The sequence below is a fragment of the Piliocolobus tephrosceles genome, chromosome 10 (assembly GCF_002776525.5).
Source record: "Piliocolobus tephrosceles isolate RC106 chromosome 10, ASM277652v3, whole genome shotgun sequence".
Taxonomy (NCBI): Eukaryota; Metazoa; Chordata; class Mammalia; order Primates; family Cercopithecidae; genus Piliocolobus; species Piliocolobus tephrosceles.
Genome location: NC_045443.1, coordinates 36,373,561 through 36,390,561, shown reverse-complemented (window position 1 = coordinate 36,390,561; position 17,001 = coordinate 36,373,561). Strand labels below are relative to the sequence as shown.

Sequence of the window (17,001 nt, the reverse complement as noted above, 5' to 3'; positions counted from 1 at the left end):
CACAGGAAACATTCAATAAGTGTATATAAATTCATGGTATGCAGTCAATAAATATTTATTGAAGAAAAAAGGGAAAACAGTATAGCTGAAAATATCAAATCAGACAAGACAGATAGTTGAATCTTAGCTTGAGAGTGTGACCTCAAACAAGTTATCTAATCTCTCCAAATTTCAGTCTCTTTTGCTGTGAAGACTTTAGCAACTCAGGCTCCTATAGATTAGAAATAAACTACATACTTTGGGAGGTTGAGACGGGTGGATCACGAGGTCAGGAGATCGAGACCATCCTGGCTAACACAGTGAAACACCGACTCTACTAAAAAAATACAAAAAACTAGCCGGGCGTGGTGGCAGGTGCCTGTAGTTGCAGCTACTCGGGAGGCTGAGGAAGGAGAATGGTGCAAACCCAGGAGGCGGAGCTTGCAGTGAGCTGAGATCTGGCCACTGCATTCCAGCCGGGGCGACAGAGCAAGACTCCATCTCAAAAAAAAAAAAAAAAAAAGAAAGAAATTACATAAAGATCCTAGCACTATTGTAAAAATTACAACCTTATGATGGCAAGGGATTATAATATTACATAACCAGTGTTTATACACATTTCAATAGTATGGCCAATATAAAATTATGTAGTAGATTGAAACTTAAAGCATTTTCATGTTGAAAGATGATATGGTTTGGATCTTTGCATGCTCCCCAGCAAATCTCACATTGAATTATAATCCCCAGTGTTGGAGATGGGACCTGGTGGGAGGTGACTGAATCATGGGAAATAGTTTCTCCTGAATGGTTTCGTACCATCCCCCATGGTATTTCCTTTACAATAGTGAAGTTTGTTCTCATGAGATCTGGTTGGTTAAAAGTGTGTGGCACCTCCCGCCTCACTCTCTCTTGCTCCTACCTTTGCTATTTGAGATGCTTCACACCCGCTTCACCTTCCACCATAACTGTAATTTCCTGAGGTTTCCCCAGAAGCCAATCTGATGCCACAATCCTGCTTCCTATACAGCAGGTGAAACTGTGAGCTAATTAAATCTCTTTTCTTTATAAATTACCCAGTCTCAGGTATTTCTTTACAGCAATGTGAGAACAGACTAATACAGAAAACTGGTACCAGGAGTGGAGTTTTGATATAAAGATACCTGAAAATGTGGAAAGAATTTTGGAAATCGGTAATGGGCAGAAGTTGGAAGAATGTGGCAGGCTCAGAAGAAGACAAGAAGATAAGGGAAAGTTTGGAACTTTGTAAAGACTGGTAGTTGAGGTGGGGGGGCAGAGCAAGATGGCCGAATAGGAACAGCTCCAGTCTCCAACTCCCAGTGCGAGCAACACAGAAGACCAGTGATTTCTGCATTTTCAACTGAGGTACTGGGTTCATCTCACTAGGGAGTGCTGGACAATCGGTGCTGGTCAGCTGCTGCAGCCCGATCAGTAAGAGCTGAAGCAGGGCGAGGCATCGCCTCACCTGGGAAGCGCAAGGGGGAAGGGAATCCCTTTTCCTAGCCAGGGGAATGGAGACACACAACACCTGGAAAATCGGGTAACTCCCATCCCAAAACTGCGCTTTAAGCAAAAGGGTACACCAGGAGATTATATCCCACACCTGGCCGGGAGGGTCTCACGCCCATGGAACCTCCCTCATTGCTAACATAGCAGTCTGTTATCTAACTGCAAGGCAGCAGCGAGGCTGGGGGAGGAGCACCCACCATTGCTGAGGCTTAAGTAGGTAAACAAAGCCCCTGGGGAGCTCAAAGAGGGTGAGGCACAGAGCAGCTCAAGGAAGCCTGCCTGTCTCTGTAGACTCCACCTCCAGGGACAGGATACAGCTAAACAACAACAACAACAACAAAAAAGCAGCAGAAACCTCTGCAGATGCAAACGACTGTCTAACAGCTTTGAAGAGGGCAGTGGATCTCCCAACACGGAGGGTGAGATCTGAGAATGGACAGACTGCCTGCTCAAGTGGGACCCTGATCTCTGAGTAGCCTAACTGGGAGACGTCCCCCACTAGGAGCAGACTGACACCCCACACCTCACACGGTGGAGTACACCCCGAGAGGAAGCTTCCAAAGTAAGAATCAGAGAGTTACACTCGCTGTTCAGCAATATTCTATCTTCTACAGCCTCTGCTGCTGATACCCAGGCAAACAGGGTCTGGAGTGGACCTCAAGCAATCTCCAACAGACCTACAGCTGAGGGTCCTGACTGGTAGAAGGAAAACTATCAAACAGGAAGGACACCTATACCAAAACCCCATCAGTACATCACCATCATCAAAGACCAGAGGCAGATAAAACAACAAAGAGGGGGAAAAAGCAGGGCAGAAAAGCTGGAAATTCAAAAAATAAGAGCGCATGTCCCCCTGCAAAGGAGCGCAACTCATCACCAGCAATGGATCAAAGCCGGAAGGAGAATGACTTTGACGAGATGAGAGAAGAAGTCTTCAGTCCATCAAATTTCTCAGAGATAAAGGAGGAATTACGTACTCAGCACAAAGAAACTAAAAACCTTGAAAAAAGAGTGGAAGAATTGATAGCTAGAATAATTAATGCAGAGAAGGCCATAAACGAAATGACAGAGATGAAAACTATGACACGAGAAATACATGACAAATGCACAAGCTTCAGTAACCAACTCGATCAACTGGAAGAAAAAGTATCAGCGATTGAGGATCAAATGAATGAAATGAAACGAGAAGAGAAACCAAAAGAAGAAAGAAGAAAAATACATGAACAAAGCCTGCAAGAAGTATGGGATTATGTCAAAAGACCAAATCTACCTCTCATTCGGGTGCCTGAAAGTGAGGGGGAAAATGGAACCAAATTGGAAAACACTCTTAGGATATGATCCAGGAGAACTTCCCCAACCTAGTAGGGCAGTCCAACATTCAAATTCAGGAAATACAGAGAACTCCACAAAGATACTCCTCCAGAAGAGCAACTCCAAGACACATAATTGCCAGATTCACCAAAGTTGAAATGAAGGAAAAAATCTTAAGGGCAGCCAGAAAGGTCAGGTTACCCACAAAGGGAAGCCCATCAGACTAACAGCAGATCTCTCGGCAGAAACTCTACAAGCCAGAAGAGAGTGGGGGCAAATATTCATCATTCTTAAAGAAAAGAATTGTCAACCCAGAATTTCATATCCAGCCAAACTAAGTTTCATCAGTGAAGGAGAAATAAAATCCTTTACAGATAAGCAAATGCTTAGAGATTTTGTCACCACCAGGCCTGCCTTACAAGACACCCTGAAGGAAGCACTAAACATGGAAAGGAACAACCGGTACCAGCCATTGAAAAACCATGCCAAAATGTAAACACCATCAAGACTAGGAAGAAACTGCATCAACTAACGAGCAAAATAATCACTTATAATCATAATGGCAGGATCAAGTTCACACATAACAATATTAACCTTAAATGTAAATGGACTAAATGCTCCAATTAAAAGACACAGACTGGCAAACTGGATAAAGAGTCAAGACTCATCAGTCTGCTGTCTTCAGGAGACCCATCTCACATGCACAGACATACATAGGTTCAAAATAAAGGGATGGAGGAAGATCTACCAAGAAAATGAAGAACAAAAAAAAGCAGGGGTTGCAATCCTAGTCTCTGATAAAACAGACTTTAAACCATCAAAGATAAAAAGAGACAAAGAAGGCCATTACATAATGGTAAAGGGATCAATTCAACAGGAAGAGCTAAGTATCCTAAATACATATGCACCCAATACAGGAGCACCCAGATTCATAAAACAAATCCTTAGAGACGTACAAAGAGACTTAGACTACCATACAATAATAATAGGAGACTTCAACACCCCACTGTCAACATTAGACAGATCAACGAGACAGAAAGTTAACAAGGATATCCAGGAATTGAACTCATCTCTGCAGCAAGCAGACCTAATAGACATCTACAGAACTCTCCACCCCAAATCAACAGAATATACATTCTTTTCAGCACCACATCGCACTTATTCCAAAATTGACCACATAATTGGAAGTAAAGCACTCCTCAGCAAATGTACAAGAACAGAAATTATAACAAACTGTCTCTCAGACCACAGTGCAATCAAACTAGAACTCAGGATTAAGAAACTCAATCAAAACTGCTTAATTACATGGAAACTGAACAACCTGCTCCTGAATGACTACTGGGTACATAACGAAATGAAGGCAGAAATAAAGATGTTCTTTGAAACCAATGAGAACAAAGATACAACATACCAGAATCTCTGGGACACATTTAAAGCAGTGTGTAGAGGGAATATTATAGCACTAAATGCCCACAAGAGAAAGCAGGAAAGATCTAAAATTGACACTCTAACATCACAATTAAAAGAACTAGAGAAGCAAGAACGAACACACTCAAAAGCTAGCAGAAGGCAAGAAATAACTAAGATCAGAGCAGAACTGAAGGAGATAGAGACACAAAAAACCCTCCAAAAAATCAATGAATCCAGGAGTTGGTTTTTTGAAAAGATCAACAAAATTGACAGACTGCTAGCAAGACTAATAAAGAAGAAAACAGAGAAGAATAAAATAGATGCAATAAAAAATGATAAAGGGGATATCACCACCCACCCCACAGAAATACAAACTACCATCAGAGAATACTATAAACACCTCTACGCAAATGAACTAGAAAATCTAGAAGAAATAGATAATTTCCTGGACACTTACACTCTTCCAAGACTAAACCAGGAAGAAGCTGAATACTTGAACAGACCAACAGCAGGCTCTGAAACTGAGGCAATAATTAATAGCCTACCAACCAAAAAAAGTCCAGGACCAGATGGATTCACAGCTGAATTCTACCAGAGGTACAAGGAGGAGCTGGTACCATTCCTTCTGAAACTATTCCAATCAACAGAAAAAGAGGGAATCCTCCCTAACTCATTTTATGAGGCCAACATCATCCTGATACCAAAGCCTGGCAGAGACACACAAAAAAAGAGAATTTTAGACCAATCTCCCTGATGAACATCGATGCAAAAATCCTCAACAAAGTACTGGCAAAACGGATACAGCAGCACATCAAAAAGCTTATCCACCATGATCAAGTGGGCTTCATCCCTGGGATGCAAGGCTGGTTCAACATTTGCAAATCAATAAACATAATCCAGCATATAAACAGAACCAAAGACAAGAACCACATGATTATCTCAATAGATGCAGAAAAGGCCTTTGACAAAATTCAACAATCCTTCATGCTAAAAACGCTCAATAAATTCGGTATTGATGGAACGTATCTCCAAATAATAAGAGCTATTTATGACAAACCCACAGCTAATATCATAATGAATGGGCAAAAACTGGAAAAATTCCCTTTGAAAACTGGCACAAGACAGGGATGCCCTCTCTCACCACTCCTATTCAACACAGTGTTAGAAGTTCTGGCTAGGGCAATCAGGCAAGGGAAAGAAATCAAGGGTATTCAGTTAGGAAAAGAAGAAGTCAAATTGTCCCTGTTTGCAGATGACATGATTGTATATTTAGAAAACCCCATTGTCTCAGCCCAAAATCTCCTTAAGCTGATAAGAAACTTCAGCAAAGTCTCAGGGTACAAAATTAATGTGCAAAAATCACAAGCATTCTTACACACCGGTAACAGACAAGCAGAGAGCCAAATCATGAATGAACTTCCATTCACAATTGCTTCAAAGAGAATAAAATACCTAGGAATCCAACTTACAAGGGATGGAAAGGACCTCTTCAAGGAGAACTACAAACCATTGCTCAGTGAAATAAAAGAGGACACAAACAAATGGAAGAACATACCATGCTCATGGATAGGAAGAATCAATATCTTGAAAATGGCCATACTGCCCAAGGTCATTTATAGATTCAACGCCATCCCCATCAAGCTACCAATGACTTTCTTCACCGAATTGGAAAAAAGTGCTTTAAAGTTCATATGGAACCAAAAAAGAGCCCGCATTGCCAAGACAATCCTAAGTCAAAAGAACAAAGCTGGAAGCATCACGCTACCTGACTTCAAACTATACTACAAGGCTATAGTAACCAAAACAGCGTGGTACTGGTACCAAAACAGAGATATAGACCAATGGAACAGAACAGAGTCCTCAGAAATAATACCACACATCTACAGCCATCTGATCTTTGACAAACCTGAGAGAAACAAGAAATATGGAAAGAATTACCTATTCAATAAATGGTGCTGGGAAAATTGGCTAGCCATAAGTAGAAAGCTGAAACTGGATCCTTTCCTTACTCCTTATACGAAAATTAATTCAAGATGGATTAGAGACTTAAATGTTAGACCTAATACCATAAAAACCCTAGAAGAAAACCTAGGTGGTACCATTCAGGACATAGGCATGGGCAAGGACTTCATGTCTAAAACACCAAAAGCAACAGCAACAAAAGCCGAAATTGACAAATGGGATCTAATTAAACTAAAGAGCTTCTGTACAGCAAAAGAAACTACCATCAGAGTGAACAGGCAACCTACAGAATGGGAGAAAATTTTTGCAATCTACTCATCTGACAAAGGGCTAATTTCCAGAATCTACAAAGAACTCAAACAAATTTACAAGAAAAAAACAAACAACCCCATCAAAAAGTGGGGAAAGGATATGAACAGACATTTCTCAAAAGAAGACATTCATACAGCCAAGAGACACATGAAAAAATGCTCATCATCACTGGCCATCAGAGAAATGAAAATCAAAACCACAATGAGATACCATCTCACACCAGTTAGAATGGCAATCATTAAAAAGTCAGGAAGCAACAGGTGCTGGAGAGGATGTGGAGAAATAGGAACACTTTTACACTGTTGGTGGGATTGTAAACTAGTTCAACTATTATGGAAAACAGTATGGCGATTCCTCAAGGATCTAGAACTAGATGTACCATATGACCCAGCCATCCCACTACTGGGTATATACCCAAAGGATTATAAGTCATGCTGCTATAAAGACACATGCACACGTATGTTTATTGCAGCACTATTCACAATAGCAAACTTGGAGTCAACCAAAATGCACATCAGTGACAGACTGGATTAAGAAAATGTGGCACATATACACCATGGAATACTATGCAGCCATAAAAAAGGATGAGTTTGCGTCCTTTGTAGGGACACGGATGCAGCTGGAAACCATCATTCTTAGCAAACTATCACAAGAACAGAAAACCAAACACCGCATGTTCTCACTCATAGGTGGGAACTGAACAATGAGATCACCTGGACTCGGGAAGGGGAACATCACACACCAGGGCCTATCATGGGGAGGGGCGAGGGGGAGGGATTGCATTGGGAGTTATACCTGATGTAAATGATGAGTTGATGGGTGCTGACGAGTTGATCGGTGCAGCACACCAACATGGCACAAGTATACCTATGTAACAAACCTGCACGTTATGCACATGTACCCTAGAACTTAAAGTATAATAATAATATAAAAAAAAAGACTGGTAGTTGAATGGTTATAACAAAAAAGGCTGAAAATGCTGGTAGTGATGTTGATAGTGAAGTTCAGGCTCAGGAGGTCTCAGATAGAAATGAGGAACTTATTGGGAACTGGAGCAAAGGTCACTTTTGTTATGTGTTAGCAAAGAACTTGGCAGTATTGTGCCCCTGCCCTAGGGATCTGTGGAACTCTGAACTTGAAGGTGATTAATTTAGGATATCTGGCAGAAGAAATTTCTAAGCATCAAAGAATTCAAGATATGGACCAGTTGCTTCATATGAACAGCATATGTTCATATGTGTGAGCAAAGAAATGATAAAAAACTGGAACTTATATTTAAAAGGGAAGCAGAGCATAAAACTTTGGACAATTTGCATCCTGGCCATGTGGTAGAAAATAAAAGCCCATTTTCAGGAAGGAATTCAAGCAGGCTGCAGAAATTTGCATAAGTAAAAACAAGCTAAGTGCTAATAGCCAAGACAATAGGCAGAAGGTCTCAATGGCATTTCAGAGACCTTCATGGCAGCCCCTCCTATCACACGTCTGCAGGCCTAGGAGGGAAGAATGGTTTCCTGGGCCAGGCTCAAGGCCCTGCTTCTCTGTGCAGCCTCAGAACACTGCTCCTTGTATCTCAGTCACTCCAGCTCCAGCCAAGGCTCAAAGGGGCCCAGGTACAGCTCAGTCTGCTGCTTCACAGGATGCAAGCTGTAAGCCTTGATCCTTCCATGTGGTGTTAAGCCTGTGGGTGCACAGAGTGTAAGATTTAAGGCTTGAGAGAGTCCATCTAGATTTCACAGGATGTATGGAAAAGCCTAGATGTTCAGGCAGAAGTCTGTTGCACAGGTGGAGCTCTTATGGATAATCTCTACTAGGGCAGAGTGGAGGGGCAATGTGGGATTGAGCCCCCCGACAAAGTCCCCAATGGGGCACTGCCTAGTGGAGCCATGAGAAGAGGACCACCATCCTTCAGATCCTGGAATGGAAGATACACCATCAGCTTGCACCTAACTCCTGGAAAAGCAACAGGCACTCAGTGCCAGCCCATGAAAGCAGCCACAGGGGCTGAACCTTTCAAAACCACAGAGGTGGGGCTGCCCAAGGCTTTTGGAATCCACCTCTTACACCAGTGTGTCTGGATGTGAGATATACAGCCAAGGGAGATTATTTTGGAGCTTTAAGATTTATGGCTGCCCTGTTGAGTTTCAGACTAGCATGGGGCCTATAGCCCCTTTCTTCTGGCCTATTTCTCCCTTTTGGAATGTAAATATTTACCCAATGCTTGTACCCCCATTGAATCCTGGAAGTAACTACCTTGTTTTTGATTTTACAGGCTCATAGCTGGAAGGGACTTGCCTTGTATCAGGTGAGACTTTGAACTTTTGAGTTAATGCTGGGATGAGTTAAGACTTTGGAGAACTGTTGGAAATGCACGATTTTATTTTGCAATGTGAGAAGGACATGAGATTTGGGGGGCTGGGGGTGGAAAGATATGGTTTGGATCTATCTCCCTGACAAATCTCATGTCAAATTATAATCCTGAGTGTTGGAGGTGGGGCTTGGTGGGAGGTGACTGGATCATGGCAGGGCAGCAATTTCTCTTGAATGGTTTAGCACCATCCCTCTTGGTGCTGTCCTCATGCTAATGAGTTTATTCTCCTGTGATCTGGTCATTTAAAAGTCTGTGACACCTCCCTACTCATTCTCTCTTGTTCCTGTTCCTGCCATGTAAGACTCCTTGTTCCTCCTTTGCCTTCTGCCATAATTAAAAGTTTCCTGAGGCCTCCCCCAGAAACCAATCAGATGCCATCATTATGCTTCCTGTATAGCCTGCAGAACCATGAGCCAACTAAACCTCTTTTCTTTATAAATTGCCCAGTCTTAGGTATTTCTTTATAGCAATGTAAGAATGAACTAATACAGAAATTTTGTAATACTTAAAAAATGTGTTTAAAATGTCCTCAAGATTGTTTTGTCTCAAATAAAGCATGTAACAGTCTCTGAAAACGTGTTTTTATTTCTAGATCTAAGATATAATTTCCTCAGAATAAAAAAGTGCAAGACAAAGAGTCCATCCCAAAAAATTAAGGAATAAATGTTAACCTTAAATCAAAGTGAATGCTAAATACAGTAACATGATATGGTAATACAAACTGACTTAATTGAGAAGATAATGTGAGACTGTGCTTTACCTCATTAAGTCCAAAGTCCCATGACTGCTTACAGTGCAATTCTTCCAAAGGTATATTTCCCCTAAGGATTATAAATACACAGTATTAAAGTTTGTTGTATTCCCTCTGGGAATTAATGTTCTAAATTAGAGTTCCCAAACTTGGCTTCAGATCGGAATTATATGGGGAGCTTTCTTAAAAATAAAGATTCATAAGCTCCAGGCCAAAGAGCTCACCTATTATGTGCAGGTCAATCTTGGTATTCTGTAGTTTAAAATCACTTCCTCAAGTAATCTGGACCTGCAGTCAGGATTGGGAACCATGTTCTAAATTGCTTTCATAAGGTACATTTAAAAGTCAAGGCCTAACATGATTTTTTTCACTCATAAATTTCTAGATATTGGGAGATTTAACAACAAAGATACAAAGTTGTCAATTTTATGAAATGTTTTATAAGTCTATGTCTTAATTAATGTGTATGTGCCAATCCCACTAAAATTACATCTTTTTATCAATCAATATTTTTAATAACTCCAAAAGAAATTACTTCCAAAATAAAAATTTATTCTAGTTCATGATTTCCAATCAGAAAGATTTGTCTAAATTGCAATTATTACCAAGAAAGTTAGGACTATTCAGAAACTAGTAGCTAAAATAAAGTTTTCTTTAGTTACTTATAATTGCAGGCCAGTATTCAGAAAAGTCTGGAAGGCAGCTTCCAAACTCTAAGGAATAAATTTAACATCAACACATAATGGATGAGTGTAAAAATCTCCTTAAATTCAGAACATTTTGTATACCAGCTGCAAGAAGAGAAAGAAAAATCTGCTGTAACATAATTGTTTCCAATGTATGGGTAGAGGAGATTGTAATCTTGAACACAGAGAAAACATGGAGTCTCTGAGAGGTAAATGTTGGCAATGAGGAGAGTGCTCTATCCCTAAAATGTACACTGTCCTATAAACTGCTGATATGCTTCCTTATGCCACTAACATCTGAATTCTATCACTCCCTGTAGTGATTCTATACCAACCAAGCAAGAAACCTTCCCATTGAGAGCTGTCTGAAAGTAAGAAAACATGCTTTTTCATGTCAGACTTCCTATACATGTTCCCTTTCAATTTATTACTTTAAGTTAATAAATTGACATTCTGGCAGATATGAGTTTCTTGGACGCATTAAGTCAATTTCCTCAAACCTAATCAACACTAATATTCAGATAAGAAGGTATTTAGGAGCTGGTAAATATGAGCACCACACTCTCAACTGGGGTGATATTATCAACACTATGACTCCTGGTAAGGCTGCTTTGAGACAAGTTGCCTGCCCACCCTCAGATGGCAATACACCTATCTCACTTTGCATCAATTCAACCTTCATCATGCATCATACTAGATCCTGATTTGTATTCCCCAGATTTCCCCAAAAACTTACATAGAGTTTGCTGGATATTTCTGAGTATTTTTCTGTGATGTCTTCTCTTGGTAATCATTTTCAAGTTTTCCTTAAAAAATAAAAGTATGCACTGAGTTAAAAATTTAGCATAGTCTATTTTCATTTTTTAATTCAAGGAATATTAACATGACACGTACAGAAGAAAACCACTGGTGCACAATGTTATATAATAGGAAGCCATTCTATTTTTGGTTTCATTTTCCTCCAAACACATAAACACACATACAAATATATGGATGTGTGCGTGTATAGATATACAAATATATATACTAAAACTGAAAGAAAAAAAGAATATGTAATTACATTTTCCATGTACAATACCAACCTTTTCTTTCAGAGCTACTTGGGTAGTAATCGTTCTCAAAAGATGTACTAAGATCATATCTTTCATTTTTGTTGTACTCTCTCTGATTCTTCTTGTTTGGCTGACATTTTTCTGGATAACTTGTTTTATTCAAAGTTGAATTACTAAAAGTCAACTCTGGAACTATAAAAATGTTTCTAATGCATCTGTCAGTGACACGGTTTTTATCAGAACTAGTGACTACACAAATATCTCCCATACTATCATAATCACACTTGTTAAATGTTTTCTTTATCTTTTGCTGATCTATGTTTAATACATTGATCATATTTTGACTAACAAAAGAGTCAGAATTCTCTGATAGAAAGTTAGGAGTAGACTGGTTCACATCTTCAAGAAAATTGGAAACTTCCTTTCCATTTTTCCTCCAAATATGCTGTATGGAGTGTTTTTCAGTAATGTAGTCTGACTGTCTTATTTCATCCATGCTTCTACAATCTTCATCCATAATTACAGCAGGGCTTTTAGTAAGTAAATTCCTATTTCCTAGACTTCGGGATAAACAAAAACATATTTAGCAAGAAAAGCAGGATTATTTGCATTTAGAAACACTTTCAATTCTTACAGGACATATTGAGTTGCTACTAACATTTACCTAGACCATGTTTTTATTTTTATATTTAAATAAATAATATTGCTTTGGGTGAAAATTTGTCTAATGTGCTCTTCTAATGACTTATTGAGTATAAAAATAATCTACAGTTTTTTACTACAATATGAAATGTTAGCATGTGGTTTAATTAAAACATGACCAACCTATAGTATATCTTCTGTAATAAAATCTAAAGAATGAACTAGACAACGATTATATGTCACTGCTGTTCCATTTAACCAGAGAAAGATGTTTGGAAGACTGTGCAGAGAAAATTTATCATCAATGTTAAAATATAAAATCAAATAGTTATGAGACATTATAACATATTTTTCAACCTGATATGGATATAAAAACAATTATAAAGTTCCCAAGGAAAAGCAATATAAATACAAATGTGTATATAAGTAATAAAACCAAGAGATAAGAAGAATAAGATAAAAACTAATTTGATGAATTAGATAGCTTGTAAGTTCTATTCTAATGCAGAAATAATAATTCTAGGTTAAGTCCAATTTGTGTACAAGAATCAAAGCTATAATGGAAAATAATTACAAATCAAGATGGTTCTTATTTTATTATCAGTGACTATCTAAAAATTTATTTGGAAGTGAGTTGTTCCAGAGGTTGGAGGTATAAAAAAACTTAGAAAACACACACACACACACACACACACACACACACAGCTAAAACTCTGATTTCCAGTCTTATTTTTAAGTTATTTATTAAATATCTGATGATCATCTACTCAGTTCCAGGTACTAGGTCATGTATTGGCAACAGAGAGATAAAAGAGCTCAGCTTGTTGTTAAAGAGAGAAATTAATGTTTTACCCATGAATGTTCACAGCTCATGATCCAACATTGTTTCTCAATGAGGGCCTTACTGGTGTTTTAGACAGAATGACGTTATTTTGCTATACCAAAAGACATAGTATATACTATGTACTAATATACACCATTAACATAAGAAAAATGTCTGTTACTCTACATAAAAGAATAGAGGTAAATGTACTTTATAAGATATTAAGCACACTAAAAATGTAAATCATTATTTTTTTATAATTCTTTGAATAGTTTTTGGGAAACAGATGGTGTTTGGTTACATGAATAAGTTCTTTAGTGGTGATTTCTGAGATTTTGGTGCACCCATTACCCGAGCAGTGTACACTGTACCCAATGTGTAGTCTTTTATCCCTCACCCCTCCCCCACCCTCTACCGGAGTCCCCAGAATCCATTATATCAATCTTTTTTGCGTGTATGTGAAACGGAGTTTTGCTCTTTTCACCCAGGCTGGTGTGCAGTAGTGCAATCTTGGCCCACTGCAACCTTTGCTTCCTGGGTTCAAGCAATTCTCCTGCCTCAGCCTCCTAAATAGCTGGGATTACAGGTGTGTGCCACCACACACCTGTAATGATTTTTGTATCATTATATTTTTTAATCAAAAATCAGCCTGGCTGATTTTTATATTTTTAGTAGAGACAGGATTTCACCATGTTGGTCAGGCTGATCTCAAACTCCTGACCTCAAGTGATCCACCCGCTTCGGCCTCCCGAAGTGCTGGGATTATAGGTGTGGGCCACCAAGCCAGGCTCATTATATCAATCTTATGCCTTTGTGTCCTCAAAGCTTAGCTCCCACTTATAAGTGAGAACATAACAATGTTTGGTTTTCCATTCCTGAGTTACTTCAGTTAGAATAATGGTTTCCAATTCCATCTAGGTTGCTGTGAATGCCATAATTGCATTCCTTTTTACAGCTGAGTAGTATTCCATGGAGTGTGTGTGTGTATTTTCTTCACCCACTCATTGGTTGATAGGCATTTAGGCTGGTTCCATATTTTTGCAGTTGTGAATTGTGCTGCCATAAACATGCACATGTGTCTTTTTCATATGACTGATTTTCCTCTGGGTAAATACCCAGTAGTGGGATTGCTGGATCAAATGGTAGTTCCACTTTTAGTTCTTTAAGGAGTCTCCATACTGTTTTCTTTAGTGGTTGTACTAGTTTACATACCCACCAGCAGTGTAAAAGTATTCCCTTTTAACCACATCCATGCCAACCTCTATGTTTTCATTTTTTAATTATGACCATTCTTGTAGGAGTAAGATGGTTATTGCATTGTGGTTTTGATTTGCATTTCCTCCATCTTTAGTGATGTTGAGCATTTTTTCATATGTCTGTTGACCATTTGTATATCTTCTTTTGCAAATTGTCCACTCATGTACTTAGCCCATTTTTTGATGATATTACTTCTTTTGTTCTTGCTGATTTGTTTGAGTTCCTTGTAGATTCTGGATATTAGTCCTTTGTCAGATGCATAGCTTGGGAAGATTTTCTCCCACTTTCTGGGTTGTCTGTTTACTTAGCTGATTATTTCTTTTGCTGTGCAGATTTTTGTTTTAATTAGGTTAGGTCCCATTTGTTTAGTTTTGTTTTTGTTGTACTTGCTTTTGGTTCTTGGTCATGAACTCTTCGCCTAAGCCAATGTCTAGAAGAATTTTTCTGATGCTATCTTCTAGAATTTTTATGGCTTCATGTCTTAAAGTTTTTGATCAATCTTGACTTGATTTTTATATAAGGTGAGATTGAGATGAGGATCCAGTTTCATACTACATGGGGCTTGCCAACTATCCCAGCACCATTTGTTGAATAGGGTGTTCTTTCCCCACTTTATGTTTTGGTTTACTTTGTCGAAGATCAGTTGACTGTAAGTATTTGGCTTTATTTCTGGGTTCTCTATTCTGTTCCATCTGTCCACATACTTATTTTTATACCACTGCCATGCTGTTTTGGTAACTGTAGTCCTGTAGTATAGTTTGAAGTCAGGTAATGTGATGCCTCCAGATTTGTTCTTTTTGCTTAGTCTTGCTTTGGCTCTGTGGGGCTTTTTGGGGTCCATATGAATTTTAGGATATTTTTTCTAGTTCTGCAAAGAATAATGGTGGTATTTTGAATGGGAATTGCACTGAATTGATAGATTGCTTTTGGTAGTATGGTCATTTTTACAATATTGATTCTACACATCATGAGCATGGGATGTGGTTCCATTTGTTTGTGTCATCTATGATTTCTTTAAGAAGTGTTTCTAGTTTTTCTTGTAGAGATCTTTCACCTCCTTGGTTAGGTATATTCCTAAGTATTTTATTTTTTGCAGCTGTTGTAAAAGGGGTTGAGTTCTTGATTTGATTCTCAGCTTAGTCAATGCTGATGTATAGTGCTACTGCATTGTGTACATTGATTTTGTACCCTGAAACTTTACTGAGTTCATTTATCATATCTAGGAGCTTTTTGGATGAGTCCTTAGGGTTTTCTAGGTATACTATTATGTCACTGGTGAACAGCAACAGTTTGAGTCCCTCTTTATCTATTTGGATGCCCTTAATTTCCTTCTCATCTGATTGCTCTGGCTAGAACTTCCGGTTCTATGTCAAATAGAAGTGGTGAACTCTTGTCTCACTGTTCTGGCTAGGACTTCCAGTACCATGTAGAAGTGGTGAAAGTGGGCACCTTGTCTTGTTCCAGTTTTGGGGGGGAGAATGCTTTCAACTTTTCCCCATTCAGTATAATGCTAGCTGTGGGTCTGTCATAGATGGCTTTTCTTATCTTAAGGTATGACCCTTTTATGCTGATTTTGCTGAGGGTTTTAATCATAAAGTGATGCTACATTTTGTAATTTTTTTTTGCATCTATTGAAATGATCATATAATTCTTGTTTTTAATTCTGTTCATGTAGTGTATATTTATTGACTTCTGTATGTTAAACCATCCCTGGATCCCTGGTATGAAACTCACTTGATCATGATATATTATCTTTTGGATATGCTGTTGGATTCAGTTAGCTAGTATTTTGTTGAGGATTTCTGCATCTATGTTCATCAGGAATATTGGTCTGTAGTTTTCCTTTATTTATTTATTTATTTATTTATTTATTTATTGGTATGCGTTTTCCTGGTTTTGGTATTAGGGTGATACTAGCTTAACGAAACGATTTAGGGAGGATTCTCTCTTTATCTTTTGGAATAGTTTCAGTAGGATTGGTACAAATTCTTCTTTGAATGGCTGATAAAATTCAGCTGTGAATCCATCTGTTCCCAGACTTTTTCTTTTGTTGGCAAGTTTTAAAATTACCATTTCAATCTCACTACTTGCCATTGGTCTGTTCAGAGTTTCTGTTTCTTCCTGGTTTGATCTTGGTGGGTTGTATATTTCTAGGAATTTATCAATCTCCTGTAGGTGTTCTAATTTGTATGCGTAAAGGTGTTCATAGTAGCCTTGAATAATCGTTTGTATTTCTGTAGTATCAGTTATAGTATCTCCCATTTTGTTTCTAATTGAGCTTATTTGGGTCTTCTCTATTCTTTGTTAATCTTGCTAATGGTCTATCAATTTTATCTTTTTAAAGAACCAGCTTTTCATTTCATTTATCTTTTGTATTGTTTTTTCTGTTTGCTCTGCTCTGATCTTTGTATTTCTTTTCTTCTGCTGGGTTTGGGCTTGGTTTGTTTTTGTTTATCTAGTTCCTTGAGGTGTGACCTTAGATTGTCTATTGTGCATTTCCAGACTTTTTGGTGTAGGCATTTAATGCTACTAACTTTCCTCTTAGCACCACTTTTGCTGTATTCCAGAGATTTTGACAGGTTATGTCACTACTACTGTTCAGTTCAAAGAATGTTTAGATTTCTGTTTTGATTTGTTGACCCAAAGATAATTTAGGAGCAGATTATTTAATTTCCATGTATTTGTACAGTTTTCAGGGTTCCTTTTGGAGTTGATTTCCAATTTTATCCCACTGTGATCTGAGAGTACTTGATATAATTTGTTTTCTTAAATTTACTGAGACTTGTTTTGCAGCCTATCATATGGTCTATCTTGGAGAATGTTCTATATGTTGATGAAAAGAATGTATATTCTGCAGTTTTTGGGTACAATATTCTGTAAATATCTGTTAAGTGCATTTGTTCGAGGGTACAGTTTAAGCC

The 17,001-nt window shown here is 38.4% G+C and overlaps 1 protein-coding gene across 1 annotated transcript in view; it reads right to left on the bottom strand.

The window, feature by feature from the left end:
* The window catches only part of C10H12orf40 (chromosome 10 C12orf40 homolog), a 121,931-nt gene that overhangs the window by 45,702 nt on the left and 59,228 nt on the right, over window positions 1–17,001 (bottom strand). The window contains exons 8-10 of the mRNA XM_023182779.1: window positions 11,389–11,918; window positions 11,043–11,112; window positions 9,630–9,690 (exon numbers count right to left, since the gene is read on the bottom strand). Of these exons, the coding sequence (XP_023038547.1) occupies window positions 9,630–9,690; window positions 11,043–11,112; window positions 11,389–11,918 (661 nt within the window). The remainder of the gene's footprint in view (window positions 1–9,629; window positions 9,691–11,042; window positions 11,113–11,388; window positions 11,919–17,001) is intronic.